This window comes from the organism of the source record quoted next, unplaced genomic scaffold, assembly GCF_019419815.1.
Source record: "Pyrus x bretschneideri cultivar Hongxiangsu unplaced genomic scaffold, Pyrus_bretschneideri_v1 Contig12, whole genome shotgun sequence".
Classification (NCBI taxonomy): domain Eukaryota; kingdom Viridiplantae; phylum Streptophyta; class Magnoliopsida; order Rosales; family Rosaceae; genus Pyrus; species Pyrus x bretschneideri.
In genome coordinates, this window is record NW_025999413.1 from 1,469,931 (window position 1) to 1,488,937 (window position 19,007).

General features: G+C 38.0%; 4 protein-coding genes across 4 annotated transcripts; 1 reads left to right on the forward strand and 3 right to left on the reverse strand.

Annotated features, from left to right (window-relative positions):
- Positions 1-4,696: 4,696 nt before the first annotated feature.
- Positions 4,697-5,086, reverse strand: LOC125474195 (merozoite surface protein CMZ-8-like). Its single transcript, XM_048577631.1, has one exon. The coding sequence runs from the start codon at positions 5,084-5,086 to the stop codon at positions 4,697-4,699; it is 390 nt and encodes a 129-aa protein (XP_048433588.1).
- Positions 5,087-5,457: 371 nt separating this feature from the next.
- Positions 5,458-9,372, reverse strand: LOC103926962 (pescadillo homolog). Its single transcript, XM_048577846.1, has 13 exons — positions 9,212-9,372; positions 8,996-9,081; positions 8,616-8,864; positions 8,397-8,519; positions 8,191-8,275; positions 7,988-8,098; positions 7,768-7,861; positions 7,353-7,639; positions 6,971-7,078; positions 6,688-6,809; positions 6,206-6,419; positions 5,873-6,082; positions 5,458-5,760 (listed from the first exon to the last, which is right to left on the reverse strand). Exons 1-13 carry the CDS (start codon positions 9,260-9,262, stop codon positions 5,683-5,685), a joined length of 1,818 nt encoding a protein of 605 aa, XP_048433803.1. The 5' UTR covers positions 9,263-9,372; the 3' UTR covers positions 5,458-5,682.
- An 883-nt stretch (positions 9,373-10,255) lies between these two features.
- Positions 10,256-14,546, forward strand: LOC103926963 (denticleless protein homolog). Its single transcript, XM_009335848.3, has 17 exons — positions 10,256-10,588; positions 10,683-10,786; positions 10,887-10,995; positions 11,096-11,160; positions 11,535-11,573; positions 11,837-11,933; positions 12,051-12,147; positions 12,234-12,297; positions 12,364-12,440; positions 12,537-12,615; positions 12,883-12,962; positions 13,166-13,250; positions 13,336-13,404; positions 13,480-13,547; positions 13,636-13,684; positions 13,798-14,279; positions 14,391-14,546. The coding sequence occupies exons 1-16, from the start codon at positions 10,522-10,524 to the stop codon at positions 14,185-14,187; spliced, it is 1,539 nt and encodes a 512-aa protein (XP_009334123.2). The 5' UTR covers positions 10,256-10,521; the 3' UTR covers positions 14,188-14,279; positions 14,391-14,546.
- A 668-nt stretch (positions 14,547-15,214) lies between these two features.
- Positions 15,215-18,103, reverse strand: LOC103926960 (mitogen-activated protein kinase kinase 3). Its single transcript, XM_009335845.3, has 9 exons — positions 17,841-18,103; positions 17,486-17,734; positions 17,043-17,261; positions 16,807-16,944; positions 16,477-16,644; positions 16,263-16,376; positions 16,073-16,180; positions 15,842-15,933; positions 15,215-15,730 (listed from the first exon to the last, which is right to left on the reverse strand). Exons 1-9 carry the CDS (start codon positions 17,949-17,951, stop codon positions 15,370-15,372), a joined length of 1,560 nt encoding a protein of 519 aa, XP_009334120.1. The 5' UTR covers positions 17,952-18,103; the 3' UTR covers positions 15,215-15,369.
- Positions 18,104-19,007: the final 904 nt, after the last annotated feature.

A 19,007-nucleotide genomic window follows, 5' to 3' on the forward strand; every position in this document is an offset into this window, starting at 1 on the left:
AGGTGATCCTCTCTTGCATTGAGGACACAGAGTCCCAGTAACGTTTTCCGTCCAATAGATGCTATCAACCAAAATTTTTTTTCAAGTTGCCAACCAATTTTAGTATTACACTTGGTGTACCGGGTAGTGTTCCGGCACAATGAAAAATCTATCCTTCAGCATACCATATTCAAGGCTACCAATAGACAATAAGATGGCATGAGCAAAGACGAACTCAACTAACTCTTTAACAATGATCTAGAAATAATGCATTAAGATCATGAGAATATTAATTTAGTATTCAATAAAATCTACTGAATGAAATAAACGAGTGAAAATATTCAAGTATTTAAACCACAAAAATTCATGAAGATCCAAAAGCTTGTGAAATGATGATAATGGATTAGGCTAGTCGAGCAACACACAAGGCTTGGTTGTCGAACTACAATAGTAGAAACCTTACCCTCTTTACCCACACAAAGCGGAAAGAATGAACCAAGACTCATGATTAGCCATCAACTACAAGGAGGCCACTTCTTTCCGGCTCCTACTTAATCAAGTTGCTGAAAATTTGGTGTGAACCATACAGTTTTAGAGTGGAATAGACTAGTACGAGGTTCCTCGCCGGGAACAGTAAAACGCTTGATGCTGTCGTTCGCCAAGGAAAAGATCCCGAAATCGCGCCCCGTGGATGGTGATGCTAGACAGGGATTATCAAAAGCAAAATAGATGCAGTTTTCTTCAAATTCCGTCGTGTAATGGGGACTAGTAAGGCTACTAGCAGAGATTACTTTGTTGCTTGCCTCGCTCATAAACAATATCCGATCACCAAGGTCGTCAACCTTTTTCCACCGAGAACCACTGTTGTTACACTCGAGCTTGAACACCCGAAATCCATGAGTTTGAGGTGGAATGACGTAATTACAACCTAGGCCGGACCAAGGAATTATTGGTTCTTCTTCATAAGCAAAACTAACATGATGGAAAATCATAAACAAGTCCTTCGACGTCGGATCTTTTGCTAAGTAAACTTTTTCACATTCGGTATAGCGCACGACTCCAGGCATGGTATTTGTAGAGTGCAAGGAAGGAACTGGACGGGGATGAAGCATAACCAACATTTTAGGCGGTCTCCTGTAAATACTACCACAAGGACCGGCATTGGCATGATCGTCAACATATAATGTTTCAAGGTCATAAACGATTAACTCCGATGAATTCCGAATTGAAGCAAACAATCTCCCATCAATTATTTCTATATCCTGAATCCTTAAACGTCTAGCGTCCGGCATCGGATCAATGCGTGTCCATAGTTTATCAGTTGGTCTACAAAAGGCCAAATAACGACCTCCTGCGGAAAGGCCGGCGACAAAACACGATGGGTTTAGCTGACGATGATGACCTGGAGACGATGTCGTTATTGGCACCGATGAGGCCACTATTTTCTTGAAGAAGAAAGGTCTGCTGCTGTAACCATATCGAACCGTAGATTGTGACGGGAGCATGACTCGGGCACCCGACGTTGGATTCAAGAAGAAGTTGACAGTCGCGTATGGATACTTGAGGTTGTAATCTAGCAAGTGCAAGCCAAATGACCAAGGATACAAAAAACCCTCGGGACGCCAAAACTCGCTGTCGATCATGATCAACCACCCCTCAACTGAACCAACACAATCCCTTCTGCTTATATAATCATTAGGGTTGATAGATGAAGACTTGTAAGTTTTTTGGTCTCCAAGACTCAGAAAGCGGTGTTCTTCGAGGGAGAAAGGGTGAGAACGGAGCATGAGCCATGGAAGTTGAGGGCAACCCTTAGGTTTAGTGGCACTAACCGCCGCTCGCCAAGAACGGCATACAGTACCGCACCGTAGATGGTCCGATACGCATAACCGCCGTAGAATCAGTTGCATGATTTCTACGGGCAGTTCACCGGACCACCTACTGGTACGAATATTTATCAGTGGGAACGTTGTTTTTACTCTGACCTTTGCACTTGCTAGCTTGTGGAGAACAAAATGGAGAGGGAGGGAAAACAGCTTTATTGATAGGCGGCAGTAAGAGAATGTGACCTGAAAAATTGCAAAAACAACTTGAGTCAGCTTCATCCTTGTCTCCGGGGAAACTTTTCTGATCGGCATCCTTGCGGCGGTCGACGGGGGATTTCGTACGAATGTCGACTTGGATTTTCAGTTGAATTTGAGTTGAGAATATTTGTACAAGTTAATGATCGATGGAATCTCTTCCCATATATATATAGGTAACTGAGGAAGAAATTCTCCAAATTTGTATTCGGTATCCTAAACCTAATAGAACTACAGTTTTGTATCCGGTAACCTAAACCTAATAGAACTACAGTTTTGTATCCGGTAACCTAAACCTAATGAAACTAGAAACACACGTAAGATAGAGAGAATTAATTAATTATGGATAATGCTAGGGCCAACAAATTTTAAACTAAATTTTGTAAACGAAATGATGTTGTTATTGATAATTGAATTATTAACGTGTTTATTTTTTTATTGGTAACATATTATTTTATTTAAAAAATAAAAAAACTAATAAAAAAATAAACTTCAAAACTTTTAAATTTAACTAAAAATAATCTTATAATGATAAGGAATAAAAGTACGAAAGTAACTTTCTACTTTTGCTACAACATATTGGACTTGTGATTTGAAAAATACAATGAAGAGTTTTGGCAATGAAGGGATGTTTTGAATGACGTTACTGTAATTTCGTGTTTGTTAGTTACAAGGATTAGTTTTAGCGAGACTAGGAGGGACTCGCTTCGATTAAATTCCTCACTTAAGGTTTTTAGCAAGACCCTTCGAAAGGTAGCGGACTGCTAAGCAAGACGTTGCTCGCGTCCTCGTCTCGACTGCGTCTTTGTGCTCTACTCGACTGCGTCCTCGTCCTTGCGCTGCTCGACTGCGTCCTTTCGCTGTCATATCATCGTAATCTTACAGAACATGGTATATCTGCTATCCAAATAAAATCACTCCGAAACACATTTTCCACTTGCATTGCTTTGTTTTTGCTCTTAATAAAATGAAAACTAATGAAAATAACTTGATAACTTTGAGTTTTAACGATAATGACAAAATAAATGGTAAAATAAATAGTACCAGAATTGACTATTTTATAAAAAAATATAATTTTTCGTTAAAATAAATACTATCAAAAACTTTTTGTTAAAATTCCCTTAATAAACTTTCTTGCAAATATTTGATAACATACTGACATCAGAGAGCAAAGGAGAGAGCAACCCAACCGTTGACAAAGCAAAATTGTGGTTTGGAAAGCTTTTGTTTTTGCTCCAGTTATCCTTTATCTTTTATCTTTTTATTTCTCAGTCTCTTTGGTCAAAGTTGGATGAGACTTGTGGGTCCATCCATTCACTCACTCATATTTTATAAAAATTTAAATCACCTTTTTCAGATTAAATAAGCACGGTCTATAAAATTTAAAATAAAAGTTTTTTTTTTCATTTTCTTTTGGATTGCAATATTATTATTTAACCCAGACAACATGACACAAACTTAAAAAATTTGTTAAAATTACAGTTTTGAAATTAAAATAAGAATTGTTTATAATACTAAAGAATAAAAGTTTTTCTTCAATTTTTTTTTTGTAATAGTATCATTATTTAGAAATGGTGACAACTGTTTCTAAAAATAGTAACCTAGTTTTTAGAAATAATCTATTGATTCTAGAAATATTATAACTGTCTAGAAATGGTGACCACTGTTTCTAGAAATAGCGTTAATATCTAGAAATTGTGACTATTATTTTTAAAAATAGTGACACCGTTTTCTAGAAATTTATTATATTTAAGAAACAATATTTCTTAATAATAAAATTTTATCAAGTGTCTTTTATTACAAATTTGTTGATAATATTTTGTTGAATTTTGACATGTGATAAAGTTCATATTGTTATTATGCCTTGAAAAATATGACTAATTTTTTAATTTTTGTACATAAAAAACATTAAAAAGAATAATATATGGGCATCAAAGTAACAAGTTTTTGCTGTTTTCCCTTCCCTTACCGACATTTATCATAATCTTATTTCTCTTACTTCTCTCCCCCACTTTTTACTTTTCCTTTTTTAAATTTTAATTCCAATTTAAAAAAAAATTATATATATAAACACACACAACTTTTATCTGGTATATTATAAACAAACAGAAAAAGAATTAAAATGAAACAATAAATAAAAATTTAGACTTCTAGAGAGAAATAATTTCTGTTTGTATTCATACAAGCTAATCGGAGTTATATGCTACATCGGAATCTTACAACTGTAGCTAACAAACTAACTAGTCAACCACTAATATGGTGACACATGGCTCTTACCTCAACCACTAAGATGGTGCCACATGGCTCTATCAACATACAAATGACACGTGTTCATACACTCCTATACAACTATCTTGGATGTGCAGTCATGCAGCAGATCAAGAACGCCAAAGCAACAGCAATGACGACAGTCCACGCTGCGAATGCAGTAAGCACCTGCAAGTTCGGGCAGCGGCCAAGATTGTTACTACTAGCGTTTCTTGGGTTGGGGGAGTTGACGCAATCTTCCGCACGCGGGGTCCAGTTGTCTGGCCATGGAACTTCCTCCGGCCAGCTACTCACCGGAAGCTCGTCGTCTTCTTCTGGCCAGTCGTCGTCCTTTCCTTGAGTGAAGGTAGTACGGCGGGTTAGGGTGCTTACGATGGTAGGGGAAGCAGGGTGGCGGCAGGGAGAGTGGTGGTGGTAGGTGGGGCGGTAGGGAAAATGGGGGTTTCAGGGGCGGAGGTAGGTAGAGTGGGGGTTGCAGGGACGGAGGTAGGGAGAATGGGGGTTTCAGCGGCGGAGGTAAGGAGAGTGGGGGTTGCAGGGACGGAAGTTTCAGGGGCGGAGGTAGGGAGAATGGGGGTTGCAGGGGCGGAGTTGGGGAGACTGGGGGGTACAGGGACGGCGGTAGGGACAGTGGGGGTTGTAGGGGCAGCGGTAGGGACAATGGGGGTTGCAGGGGCGGCGGTGGAAGGTGGTAAGCCGATAAACCATACGGATGCCAATGAGAAGAGGAGGATGAGAGTTCTTGTTTGGGCGTACATGTTCCTTGGTGAAAGAATTATCGAGAGATATTTTGATAGCGATCGCACAGAAATGAAGTTAATTTCAATTGGGGGTGCGGTTTATATAGTTAACGGCAGTATTGCCTCTGAAGAAGTACGCCCCTTGCGCCGTCATCATCATCCCAAGGGATGAGGACCACCGTTAGGATGCTGCCACGTTGCGTGACTAACATTTCCCAATTAAAAAAATGGTCCCTCACTCCCCTACCAACCCTACTCAAATACTGAGATAATTCGACTCAAGAGAGCAATATTTGGCTTGTTAAAATATATCTTAACAGTACCAATCCTTGGCAAGAAAATTCACTAAAAAGAGACGGCATAAATAAATTTGTGAAAACTTACGTAAATTAGCGATAATTATAAATTGTTTGTATTGATAATATGCTTGGACAACAGCTTAAAAGTTCAACGTTCAAACATAACTAAAGATTACAGAAGTCACTCGGTCAATAACAAAATCAAACCCAAAAATTTCCACGGCGGCATCAACACCCTCCAGACTTTTGAGCTCCGAAAACAGCATGTCAATAACAACACCGTATGACGCAGACTTCTTGACTGCCTTAGCCCGCTTATTTGTTAGATTCTTTAAGTTTTCTCTTCCGTTCTCTGATGACATCAACATGGTCCTTCTTTCGCTTTTTGCCTTTCTGTATGATCAAAACATCCAAGAATCCTTGTGTTGGAAATAAGGTACAAGAAGGAATTTCTGAAGTTTTCGGAAAATACATCAAAATAGCAGGACATTATCAATAAACTTACCTCCATAGCTTCAAGAACACCCCTCTTCTTACGGGACATTAACATTTTAGACATATTGTCACGATCGGTATCAGGATCAAACTCTTCCATATCCTCGGTGGTTTCCTTGGCAGAGTTCTGATTATCTACATTCGAGGTAGATGATGAATGTTGGATGCCCTGAAGCTCCATATTCAATTCGTCATGATACTGCTTTTCAAGAGCCATCATCTGTATTGCATCAGAATTCAGTTAGCATCAATCAAAACCAATCGATGAAGTCTCTATGCACGTCATGAAATCAATTAGCAGAAAAATCACACATCTCAGCATTATTATTTAAAGCTTCTTTACCTTCTTCTTTCTCTCTGCAGCTTCTTTTGCTTTTGCTCGGTCAATAACACCTTCAGACAGTAAATTCTGAGGATCTTCCAAATCTTCTTGTCCCACACCTGGCAGGGGGAGGACTTCACCAGCAGACTTCCATTTTTTTATGGTCTCAGCGTAATCAGGAACATAACCTTCTGCCTCATTGTCAACAAATGGTGACAAGTGTGGCGGAGGATCCCTGTTAAAGAGCAACCAAATTAACAATCTTACAATCGGAAACTTTGACTATCAAATTATAAAAAGAAAGGGTAAGTAAGGGTCCACCCATCCAAATAACCTAGGCGTGCACATACAAACATATTAGTGGATGCAGCAGAACATACTATATGAAATTATAACTATTCATTTCACCAAGGTCCAAGGCAGAGAGTTAACAACTAAACAAAATAGTAGAAAACACGGACTGATATACAAGGAAAACAAAGAAATATGTCTCCTAATATTACCTGCCCGCCAAATAACCCCCAGTTGGCAAAATGATCCGAGCATTTATACAGTCATAAACCCATTGTGGTTGAACATATTCCCTGGCAAGGGTCTGACGACCATGCATTGGCCTGTCAACAATCTACAAAATAAACAAACAGTGTTGTCAGCCTTATGATCAGTTCTTTTCGGTTTTTTCTTCTTTATTTTTTTTATTTTTAATTTCTGTGAGGGGAGAGAGTGAAAAACCAGATCAGCCAATGATTCAGCCATAAAAAATTAAATAAAACAGTAATAGCTTACCTGATGGGTAATGCTGTCATCAGCTTCCTCAAATGGAGCCCCATCACCTTCCCAGGAAACAGTGCCACCAAAAGCAGGAATGACAAAAAGCAACGACTCTCTGTAAACCTGAATACAGAAAAAATATTAACATATCAAACCCAAACACAATTCTATTGCCTATCATGTAGCCTATCAACTAGAAGAAACAAAGTTGACTAGTATTCCAATATTAATCATGAAGTGAGTTTATCCATTGGTTTTTTAAAAGATAATTGCCTTTTAATATTCTCTTCTATCAAAGCACCCTTAAAAGGCCTCACCCATCAGACCTATTTGTTGGTAGGAAAATAACTTTTTGCAAAAATATCCACTACATTGCAATTCAAATTTTAAGACTCACCTCACGGTTCAAGAAAAATTTCATATCCTTGAAGAGTTGCTTACACTCCTTTGTATCATTATCCTCTTCATCCTCGCCAGAAACATCTTTAACAAGGTGCATCAAGGCACCTGGTTCATTCGAAGGCAGTTGATGCTGAAGTTGAGCAAGTCTTAGTTCAGACTCTTCAAGCGAAGTCTCAATCTTCTTGTTCTCACCATTCCCAGATCCAGACAAACTAGCAGCTTGAGAATCCAACACTGCGGACCGAGAATTTGCATCAAGGTATCGTGCTAGTGCATAAAGTTCTGAAAAGTTGAGGAAATCCATTAATAGACACGCACAAATGTACAATCACAACTCAACAGCATTAAAAACTCTAAATGACAAGGTAGGACCTTGTAAAATATCATAAGCAACTAGTAAAAACTTTTACCTGCTGCTAAAGCTTCCAATCGAGAATCAAGAATCGGTGGGTACTTCACATCTATGGAACGATATAAATGACAATTCACAAAGGCAAGAAGAGCCTGCACCATACGAAGCGCAAGAGTTTATTTAAGTACTTGATTCGTTGGAATGAACCACAATTACAGCACAGAGGTTGATAACAGAAAAAAAGAAATACAAAGTACTAAATATAACCGAAATATAACCTCGTAAAATTCCAAAAAGTTTAGCATGATATTGAAGTCAATATCATCAGTCAAAACTTGCTGCAAAGGGTGAGGGGTCAACCATGTGACTTTTTGCCCCTTAACCTCGGCCTGCATGGACAAACAACGGAAGAATTCATACCCAAATAACACAAAATGCACAGTTGAAGATTTAATAAGCAGTGTACAGTACATAACCAAACCTGATAATATATGCCTTTAACAGATACAAAGACTTTACGCAATTTATGAGTCCGAGATATGTAAGCTTGCCATTCATGACTCAACCTGGTACGAAAGCAACACCAATAGTAAGAGAAGATTCCACAAAACGATTAACTCCTAGAAGTAACTAAGCATCATGTCATACTTCAAAACTCCTTTTATTTAGAAAAATTCAAATATCTACCTTCGACAGTTATGAATGCGTTTGACATCAATTCTGTCCTCAATAGCAGGTAATGCCGCAAAGAGGTGAACCATTGTGAGGCAGTCGTCTACATCTCTGAGCGCATCAACGAATTTTGGATATCTGCAGTTCCAAACATACCAAACAACGACTGTCAGGCTCGGCATACAATAACAGACATGCAACTAACTTTTTAACAGTAAGAAAAACCCAACAAACCTCTGCAAAATAATTCTATCTAATTTGTAAGTGGGCCTTCTCTCTTTCAGGAGAGCAGCCCGTTCCTTGTTCTTCTTCGCATCGGCTTTCTTTACTTTCCTTTCGTATGCTCTTATCTCTCTCAACCGCTCGAGTAGCGGTTCATGCTGAATGAAAGAAACATCCTTCAAATGATAATAGGTATGGTGATTTCCTTTCACCTTTTTCTTCGGCTCCCGAGGGAACACGCCCTTTAGAATACACAATTTCCTAAAATTTCCAACAGCATGAACATGTATTAAGCAATCATACAATAATTCAATCGATAAACCCTACATTAACATAAATTACATAAATCATGTGAAAACACAGAAATTACAACTTGAATACCACAGACGGACCTGAAGAGGGGAAGACTGACTTGAAGCTGCTTGACAGCTTGTGACCTGGTGACGTACCTCGCGGCATTTCCTTCCTTCTTCTTTCCCTGCAAATTCGAGGGAAAATCAACTGGAAGTGTGAGAAAATGGTGAAATTAAATATTGGAAATTGTTCTTTTAATACTGATATGTATATAGGTGAGCTTATCGGAGACGGAGAGGTGAATTAGAACATACGGCAGGCCTGTAATGCTTATGCTTCACCGGGGCGGCGGGGTGCTTCACCATGGCAGCGGCGGTGGAGAGAGAGAGAGAGAGAGCACGCGCGGAGGCTGAAGAGACTGTAAACGTAGAGGTTTAGGTTAGGGCTTAAGCGGAACAGAGCAGACTTCGAGTTTGTTCATACGGGTCGGTTTTAAATGCGGGTTTGGGCTAGCTCGGGTCATGTAACCTATAGTTTTGGACTTATTTCTAAATTGGTGTACATTAAATAGGTCCATACGAAAAGAGTTTTGCTCTTTCGTACATTTTCTTTTTCGATAACAAATATGACACGTGAATAATATATTTTGAATTTTTTTTTTGAACAAAATATATTTTGAAAATTTGAATATTCCTCTAACATCGTCAATTTAGTTAAATTTTATATGACCAAATTAATGATTTTTGCTTATTGTTATTTTGTGAATTTAGAGTCCATTTACTAAACAGGAAAAAGATCATAAAGTAAAATAGTTTTAAAAAGAAAGAGAATTTTAGCAATGATCCCTGAATTTTAGGTCAATTAAAGCTTTAGTCCTTGAATTAGAAGTTTGTGCGTATTAGTTCTTAACTTGTTATAATGTGGAAGGTCCTTTTGATTAAGGGCTGGTTTGGTATTGCTGTGCTTTGAAAAAAAACTGTTTTTGCTGTGCTGTGAGAATAAGCTCATTTTTGTTGTTTCACGTTTTCAGCTTTTTTTCATTCAAAATTGTGAAAAAAGCTGTTTTTAAGTGTTTATCAAACACCTTTTTTTAGCTCTTTTTTTTTTTGATACTCACTTTTTATAAAAGCATCTTAGTACCAAACTAGTACTAACTCTCAAAATTTTAATTTAGAGACCAAAACTCCAATTGAGTTTAAATTTAGGTACTATTACTCTATATTTATAACAAATTTAGGAGTACATATTCATGAATTTTTAATTTAAAGGTCAAAACTTTAATTGAGTTAAAATTTAAGAACTGTTGCTCTAATTATCTCAAAAATAAAATAAAAAAGTTAAAAAAAGGGTGTAGGAATTGGAGAAGAGGAGAAAATAGAAGGGAAAACCGGCAAACGTCAGCCCCGCTTTGGCGCCAGCTGATATCCGTCAAAGTTTCAGCAATTAAACATCAAACTCATTTCCCGCCAAACTTCACTCGCGCCAACTCCCCAAAGATACATAAAGGAAAAGAAGATGATGAAGAAGAAAACCCCTTATTCTCCGCCAAACATCCTTCCTCCGCAGCTCCGCCGTCTGCTGCTTTTAACGATTCTTCAATCCAATTTACGGTCTTAGGGTTTCGATGGAGATCTCAAAGCCCCAATCGTTCTTCCAAGACATCAGATCTAGAGAGCTTCACGGATTCAGAGGTTCCTCTCTCTCTCTCTCTCCCTAAATCTACACTTTTTAGCAATCAATTTGATAGCGCATCTCATGATAACTAAACGCTGCGTTTTTTCCCAGCTCGGAAGCGGCCGTACACCAATGGCTTGGCATCAGATTTCTACGAAATTGGCGCCATCGCTGCAGAGCACAACGGCCCTCCGATGGCGATTTCGTTCGGCAAGGTAAACAAATATGTTCCTCTTGGCCTTTTTGAATCGTGAACTAAATTTTTGGAACTAATCAAAATCATATTTTTCATTTATCATTTTAATTTCGGTGCAGACTTGGAAAAGCTCGCACATAGTCGCCATGTCCGACGAGGATGGGTACTTGAGCCTGTTCGATACACGTCGCAAGTTCTCCGCATCTGCATCTCACCAAGAAAACGCAGGTTGATTACTTGGAGATCGAATCGATTGATATAGATTGTTGATTGCTATGGTTTGTGTTGTATGGTGACTAAATTGATTGTTTGGGTTTATTGTTTTCAGATAAAACTAGGGTTTGCGATTGGGTTGCGCATCAAAACACTGTGTTTGATATCTGTTGGATTAAGGTATAATCCATAAATTTTCTCTCTAATTTTGAATTATTCTCTCAATAATCTTCAATTGTAATAGATATTTGTGTATGCTACACACAATAGGTTATTGAATGGCGGAATGGGGAAGCCGGAAATTCTTGAGGAGTAGAATGTTACATGTCAACTATTAGAAATTGGGAAGTGATATTGCTGTTAATTTGTTGACTGGAAAAAATGACGTTGCTGTTAATCTGTAACTAGCTGTCAAAAGTGCAAATCCTTTTTTTAAGTATTATTGGTGTTAATTTAGTAGATGGGTTAACAAAATCGGAGAACAAAATTTAAGATTGCAAAGTCTTCATCTTTTTAGTGCTAATGTGTCTTTTGCAATATAAATGTTTTTGCAGGATGACACTCAAATTATGACAGCTTCTGGTGATCAGACTGTAAGTGATTAAGTTCTAGTCCAGCCTCTTTACTTGACGATTTTACAATTGTAGCAAACTTTCATTTCTGTAAAGGAAAGGGAATTGTATTGAATTTATTAGGATTAAACTCTTACTGCAATGTGCTACATAACTCAGATAATTAAAGTTATGAAATTTGATATACCTTGTAAGGAAAGTTGCATTAAGTAGTTCTCATTTCATATCACAGCTACTTCAGTTTAAAGATTGTGTTTTCCTTGGCCTTTTCTATTTTCTCCCAGATCAAGGTATGGGATATTCAGGAAAAGAAATGTACTGCATTACTGATGGGGCACACAGGAAGTGTGAAATCTCTTTGTCCTCATCCAACTAATCCCGGTAGGTTTATATTCTCATCTGAATGTGGGTTTTTGTATATTTATTTGCTTGTGCTATTTTTGTGTTATGACTAATGAGAAATACAACTAATTTGAACTATTGCTTCTCATCTGACAGAGATTATTGTCTCTGGTTCGAGAGATGGCTCCTTTGCTCTTTGGGATATGAGATGTAATTCAAGCTCCACAAATATGCAGGGGGAGCTTTCTATACGGTAAACAACTTCTCGTAAAGTATATTTTCATTGTCGATATAAGTTTGATTTATTTTCTAATTCTAATCCATAATAATTTCTTTCAGCTCAACTGCCGTGGTTACAGGGGCTCACATTTTTCCACGGGCAAAACGTGTAAGGCGCGGAAAGGTATGTTTCTGATAATGGTTCTTATAAATTATTATGTACTCTTCATTCAGACTTCAGCTTTTACAGGCTGTTTCCATGAGCATCACGTCAGTTCTTTATCTTAAAGATGAGGTCTCCATTGCTACTGCCGGAGCTGTGGACAGGTATATAGGGACATTGGAAATGATACAGCATAATGGAACGCCAAATTTCCTTGTCAAATGCATATCATACTAATGTAATCTTATGGTTCGTTTCAGCATTGTCAAGTTTTGGGATACCAGAAGTTTGAAAAATGTTGTCACACAGACGTGCCCTCAACCAGAGTCAACTGAGAAGGTATGTCTGGCACTCTGTGATGGTACTAATTTTCTACTGGTTAAGTGTCTTATGTAAATTAAGCTGTGAAGAACTGCATATATTTTTTCTGTTCACCTTGATGATATCAGGATCATTTCTGGTTTATGGTTTCTTATATTACAAGGATTAAAAACCTGAAACAAAATAAAAACAGCCAAAGGCTCATGACAGTTTAGCAGAAAGCAAGCAACAAGTGGTTGGATTATTTGATGATGTCTTCATAGCTAGCAATTCTCTTAATTTCAGGAAAGACGATTACACGGTATAACTAGCTTATCCCAAGATCTAAACGGAGTGTTTCTTTCAGCTTCATGCATGGATAACAGGTACCTTTTTCTATATTAGCACATCTTTATATGCTCGAAAGATATTATCTGAAATTTGATGCCTTGAAATTCAGCGCATATCCCCGTACCATACAACCATCACCTTAGTTGTTCCTAGCATAAGAAACTAATATTTCTTTCAAGTCTTGTAAAAACTAATCAATTTTTCAACCTATAACACTTCTTTTCCTGTGTTTTGTCAGCATATATTTGTATAATGTACTTCAGCTACAAAAGGGTGCTATGCAAACGTTCACTGGATGCCGGATTGAAACTTTTTTTGTTAAGGTAAACATTGCTGTTGATGAGTGCACTAGTCCAGTTTGCGATTTCCCACCTACTTACACTTTTTGTTTCAAACATGTAATTGCAGTCAGTTATTAGTCCTGATGCTGCTCAAATACTCAGTGGCTCTAGCGATGGAAATGCCTATATTTGGCAGGTAAGGTTTCGTTTTTAAGGCGCTACTTGATACTGCTCTTGGATCGAGAATGACTTTATCGGTAATGTCAACCAGGTAAACAAGCCTCAGGAAGACCCCATTATATTGAAAGGCCACGACAGGGAAGTTACTGCAGTGGATTGGTATGTATCCTATTCCATTCCTACCCTAATGCTGCTGGTTTTCAATATTTCTTGACAAATGATTGAACTGTTTTTCAACTTCGAATAGGTCCCAGTTTGAGGTCGGAAAGATGGCAACTTCGTCAGATGATTTTACGGTATGCAAGATAGTTCATGGATAAGATTGTACATTCATCAATTTTCACAAGTACATGCTATTTTCTAAAACGTATTAAATTCGACCCTTCTCCTGTATTTTTCATCTCGATAGGTTCGCATTTGGAACTCTCAGAATAGTGACTCCCCAAGCACAAGCTCTCCATCTACCATTCGAAGGAGAGTCATGGCAATCCCAAGTGCAGAGTGTAGAAAGCTTCTGATGAATGAATCAACAATGCATACCTCAAAGGATTCCGGAAATCTGTGTCCATCAGATGAAGGATTAGACAAAACTAACTCACTCAATCCGATTAGTATGCATAAAATGAGTACTCCCCCGTCTCAAAAGAAACAATCTACGTCGGATCCTGACTTTAGCAAAACCTTGGAGAAGACCCCCGAAGCTGCATTGGACAGCCCGTCTTCTGTTCTGCACCCTCCCTCCTCTCTAAAAAGGAAAACAATTCGTGATTACTTTGGAGTACCTCCCTTAAACTTGTAGGTCTTGGGTTTATTGTACAAAGTGCTGACATTGCCTCTGAGTCTACTGCTTCAGAACTGGATCGATCAACCCCATTTCAGATAATTTCTACCGTAAGTACAAAAATTTCGCTGACGCTTTGTTTTCTCGAAATCTCATTCTTTGTTTCGAAGTTTGATTTTTTTTTTTTTTTTTTTTTTTTTTCCTGGATTGATTTTGTGCAGGTTTCTATATTGTATGTAAAGCGTATACAGAAGGATCTTTTTGATGAAAATCGCTCTGGTCGCATTGTATTTTTGTGCCACAAGCAACTGGGCGTGATTCAGAATACAGTTTTAGACGCTTACTGAGCAAATCTGATGAGTTCTTTTTCATTACAATCTAATCCTGATTAAGAAGAGGCGATTTGAATTTAATTAAAGTAAATTAACGGGAAATATAAACACACGATTTTTTTTCCCGGAAGGGTAGCGCCCCTTGAGCAAATACAGAAATAAAATTTGGAAACCGTATGATAATTATTTTATTTTTTGTTTGCATTTTTTTGAAATTAAAAATTTGTTTGGAAACTGAAAATTGAATTTGTTATCCACGAGATTTGAACTTAATCTCATTTTTAAATGAAGAGGAATATTATCATACCGTAGTACTGAGAGGCTTTCAAACCTTAAGAAAGTAGAAAACTAAGAATATTTACGAATTAAGCGTGGTTGGTTGTATGAATTTTAGAATGCTAGTACGTTTTTTCTTGGAATCTTTTTTCAAGTCTTCTTAGGTCTTTTTATCCTTTTTACTCGGCCTTTCATAATATCATCTTTTAACTGGCGTATCCATAGGTAATTAATTCAAATGTCCCAAAAACATGTTAACCAAACCAAGGGAATCTACCCCGGCACCAGGGCGATGGGACCTGGCGAGGCGGTGGTGGATGGTGTGTTGCTGGAGTGCGGTGGGTGGTTGACGGCAGTGGTGGGGTGATGGGTTGGTGGCATAGGGGATCAACGGATGACTGTATACTTCGTTCGATATAAGTTACAAATAACAAGGATAACTACGAATATTATGGACAATTGACTACAAGTATGTTAAATGATACATAGCAAGTCTGCTCACGAGAGCTTTTGGCCGTAAATCGAATTTATCTTCGACATCACATCACACACTGATAACTTATTCCGACAGTAAAACGGGATCATCCACTTTTTACTGCATAATGTAAAGTTCTTGTTTAGCTATGGAGTAGCAACCAATTATGTTGCTCGGCTCCATGATGAACTGCTCCTGAAACGTACCCATTCGCTTACTCGAAATATCAATGGAAAGATCTTTGATGCTTGGCAACCCCTCCACTTGTACGCCATCTCCACATATGAGGAACTGATTCCCAACAATGAATGATCCGGATACCCTAATGGCCACTCCATCCTGACCGTGGGCGCGGCACTGAAGCTTTTCTACAACGTGCACAAGTCTTTCAGGAGGCCAGTCACCAGCTAGTGTACTCCGGATACTTGATAGAGTCGCAAAGATATCATTTGGGCCGACATGTTGCTTTCCTGAGAAACTAAAAAGATAAAAGAACTCAACGACCCACAGTGATTCCGCAAGAACTCAACAACGCCGTCTATATCAATTAGATGCTGGAAATCAAAATTATAGTAGCACTGTTCAGTACCTGAAAACTGAATCTTCGTTGTATAACGTCCTTGAATGTTGCCATTGCTCATCAGGTCCATCAAATAGTAGGTAGTAATGTATCGTAAGCATCTGGTAAAAAAAAATTAATAGCTTAGATCAATAGCAGTAGATCACAAATTGTTAGAGATAAGATTTAGACTTAGCAATTTTAAGCGGTTTTTAGCGCACATTTGTTGGTATAAAGATAATGCAAGGGTCAAGTACTCACATCTGCCAAGTCCTTCATCCTTTGTGTTGGATCAAATACGCTTCGGACAAATGCTGCTAAGTCCACTTGGGAATCCTCGTACTTTGTGATGAAGGGGTGTGAAAGTAGCTGCAGGAGGAGAATACTAGTTAAACAATGTTGATGTCAAGCTACCGTCTCCCAGATTGAAATCTGTAGTTAATATGATCACCTGCTCTGCTGTTGGCCTAGCATCTTGATCCTTTTGCAAGCAAGCTTCAATAAACGAGCAGAACTCTGGTGAAAATTTGTGTTTTGAAGGTGTAGGTGATGGATCTTCCAGGATCTGCCAGTGACCTCAGCACTTTAGTTGCAAAACAACGACGAATGTAGGCAATGGAAAGCATATGATTGCAGCATAAGATTGGCAAATATAATCATGTTACCTGCAGCATAAGATTGACAGGTCCTTCAGTAGCTGTATACGGGAATTCTCCAGTACCACACTCAAAGAGAGCAAGACCAAGGCTCCAAATATCAGCTGGATAAGAATAATTCTCATTTCGAATTCTCTCAGGCGACATGTATGTGACCGTCCCAACAAATGTCGCACACTGGTAATTACATTGTTAGATTTGTTAATACCGAAAGACCACTTTTAACATCTATGAGTCATATGTAACATGAAAGGAGATGCTGCCAATAGCGGAAATGAATGCAGTTAAGAAACCAGTGATGAATCATGATGATTAAATCAAAGTACAAGGATCACAAACCATTGCCATTGAATTCTCTAAGCCAGCACTTATACCAAAATCTGTTATTTTTGGCTCACCCTTCAGATTCACGAGCAAATTGGCAGGCTTTATGTCTCTGTGGACTAGATGTCTAACTCCGTGCAAGTACCTCAGACCCTTCCACATTAAAACATAAGAATAAGAAGCTTAAACACCATGCAAATGTGCCAATATTCTGATAAAATCTAGCTGAAACCCAGTGTGCATATGCTTACATGTAGAAGCTTTTGAAACATAGAAGAAAGTAGAGGTTCGGGTATTCTTTTCTGCAATCTTAATACATCCGCCAACGATCCTCCATCCATATACTCCAAAGCTATGCTTATCTGTCCAGAATCCGGTGTATAAAATGCGCCGTGAAATTCTACAAGGCCTTGGTAACAAGGTGCTTCGCATAGTGTTCGTATCTCAGTAAGCAGCTGTTGCCTTTTCTCCTATCATGCAACAAACAACACTAATTCAATTCCCACACTCAAAATTTGCCGGGTTTTTCGCACCATTTGCATTCGGATCTCTAATCACTAGCATAAAGCTTCTAAATTTGGAATTTACACTGGGCAAATCAAAGTACATACTACTAAGCAACCATATAATCCCATTTTTTACTGTAAAAATCAAAACATAAACAGAATATATCCGAAAAGGTGAAAAATGATACCTTCTCGAAAATGTTGATCTTCTTGAGAGCTAGAATCCGATGAGTGGGAATGTGGATAGCTCTCTGCACAACACTGCTGGCACCGCTGCCGATTGCCCCAAACACCCTCATCTCCCGCGAGGCGCACCGGTAGGTCTTCTCGGCGCTGTCGTCCACCGCCAAGGTCGTGCATTTCTGCAATCCGAGCTCATTGATGTTGTACACGCCGTACGATCTGCTCAGCAAGTTCACCGTTCCACTGTCCGATAGCTTCACCACAAAACCCAGAATCAAATTTCCACAATTTCCAGAAACCCAAAATTCAAAATTCAAACTTTGATTATTCGGATTGCAGAAAAAAGTCAAAAGTGCTTACAGTGTAGGAATCGCAAGGGTCGAGCTCCAAGGAAGGGCCGCCGGCGGAGAAGCCCTTTTCGGCGTCGAACAAAGGAGTGAGCTTTTTTCTAAGTTCTTCTAATCCAGCCATTTGGGGATGATGGGTTGATCGAAATTTGGTTCGATTTGATTTGTATTTGATGATTTGTTATGTACGTTGATGTTCGGGTCGTTCATCTTCATCCTTCGAATCGAAGGGGAAACCTCCACTTGGATTCTAACGCCGTTATGTTCCTGCGGTTATCCCAGATTCCAATTAACAAACCAAAACAGTGTTTTAAAAGGATTTTCTTTTTTAATTCTCGAATATTATTCCTACTATTATTACAATAATTTTTATTATATGTGACTTAGATTGGTTCTTTTTTGTTTTTTCTTAAAAAATGGTAAGCTTTGACTTCATCATGACAATATATTCTTTCAGAAACGAGAATGAATCACAAAAATATTTTTACTTTTATTATCATATGATTTATCAGCATTAAAAATCAAATTATAACGTGCCGTGTGAAATATAAAAAAGTTGAGAATTTATCTTTCGTATTTACTTAGCAATTTTTTTTGTTGGAGTAGTTACATGGCTAGTGCATAGGATCCACGATTGTGTAATTGAATGCCACATGAGTTAAATTAAAATTGAATTGAAAGATGTGTTTTTTTTTTCCTGCTTTTCACATGTCAACATTAGATTTAGATTCGCATTTCTTTTCTTATGAGTTGAATTATTTTTGGAAATTGTTATTAACATTCCAAAAATCTCATTCTACATTCTGCACAAAATGTATTTTTCTTTCTAATTATAGAATGTTTGAAATGCCAAATGAGATTTTTAAAATGTTAATAATAATTCCCTTATTTGTTTGTTGGAAACTTATGAGTGGAAAACATGAAATTGATTTTGCATTTCTCCATTCAGAAAATAAGGTAAAAATAAAAAAACAATTCGGTGCACATAGCAAGCTCAGACAAACTCCAGAAAGTAACATCCGTTCATAAAACAGCAGGCAAGGCAACAAAACAAAGTGGCAGAACCCAGCGACTGAGAAAATTTTTAATGTGTTGAAAATACGATTTAATATATTAAGTGTAACAATATAATAGTTGAAATTTTTTTGTTTCAAATGTCTAACTACCTATAGTATAATTT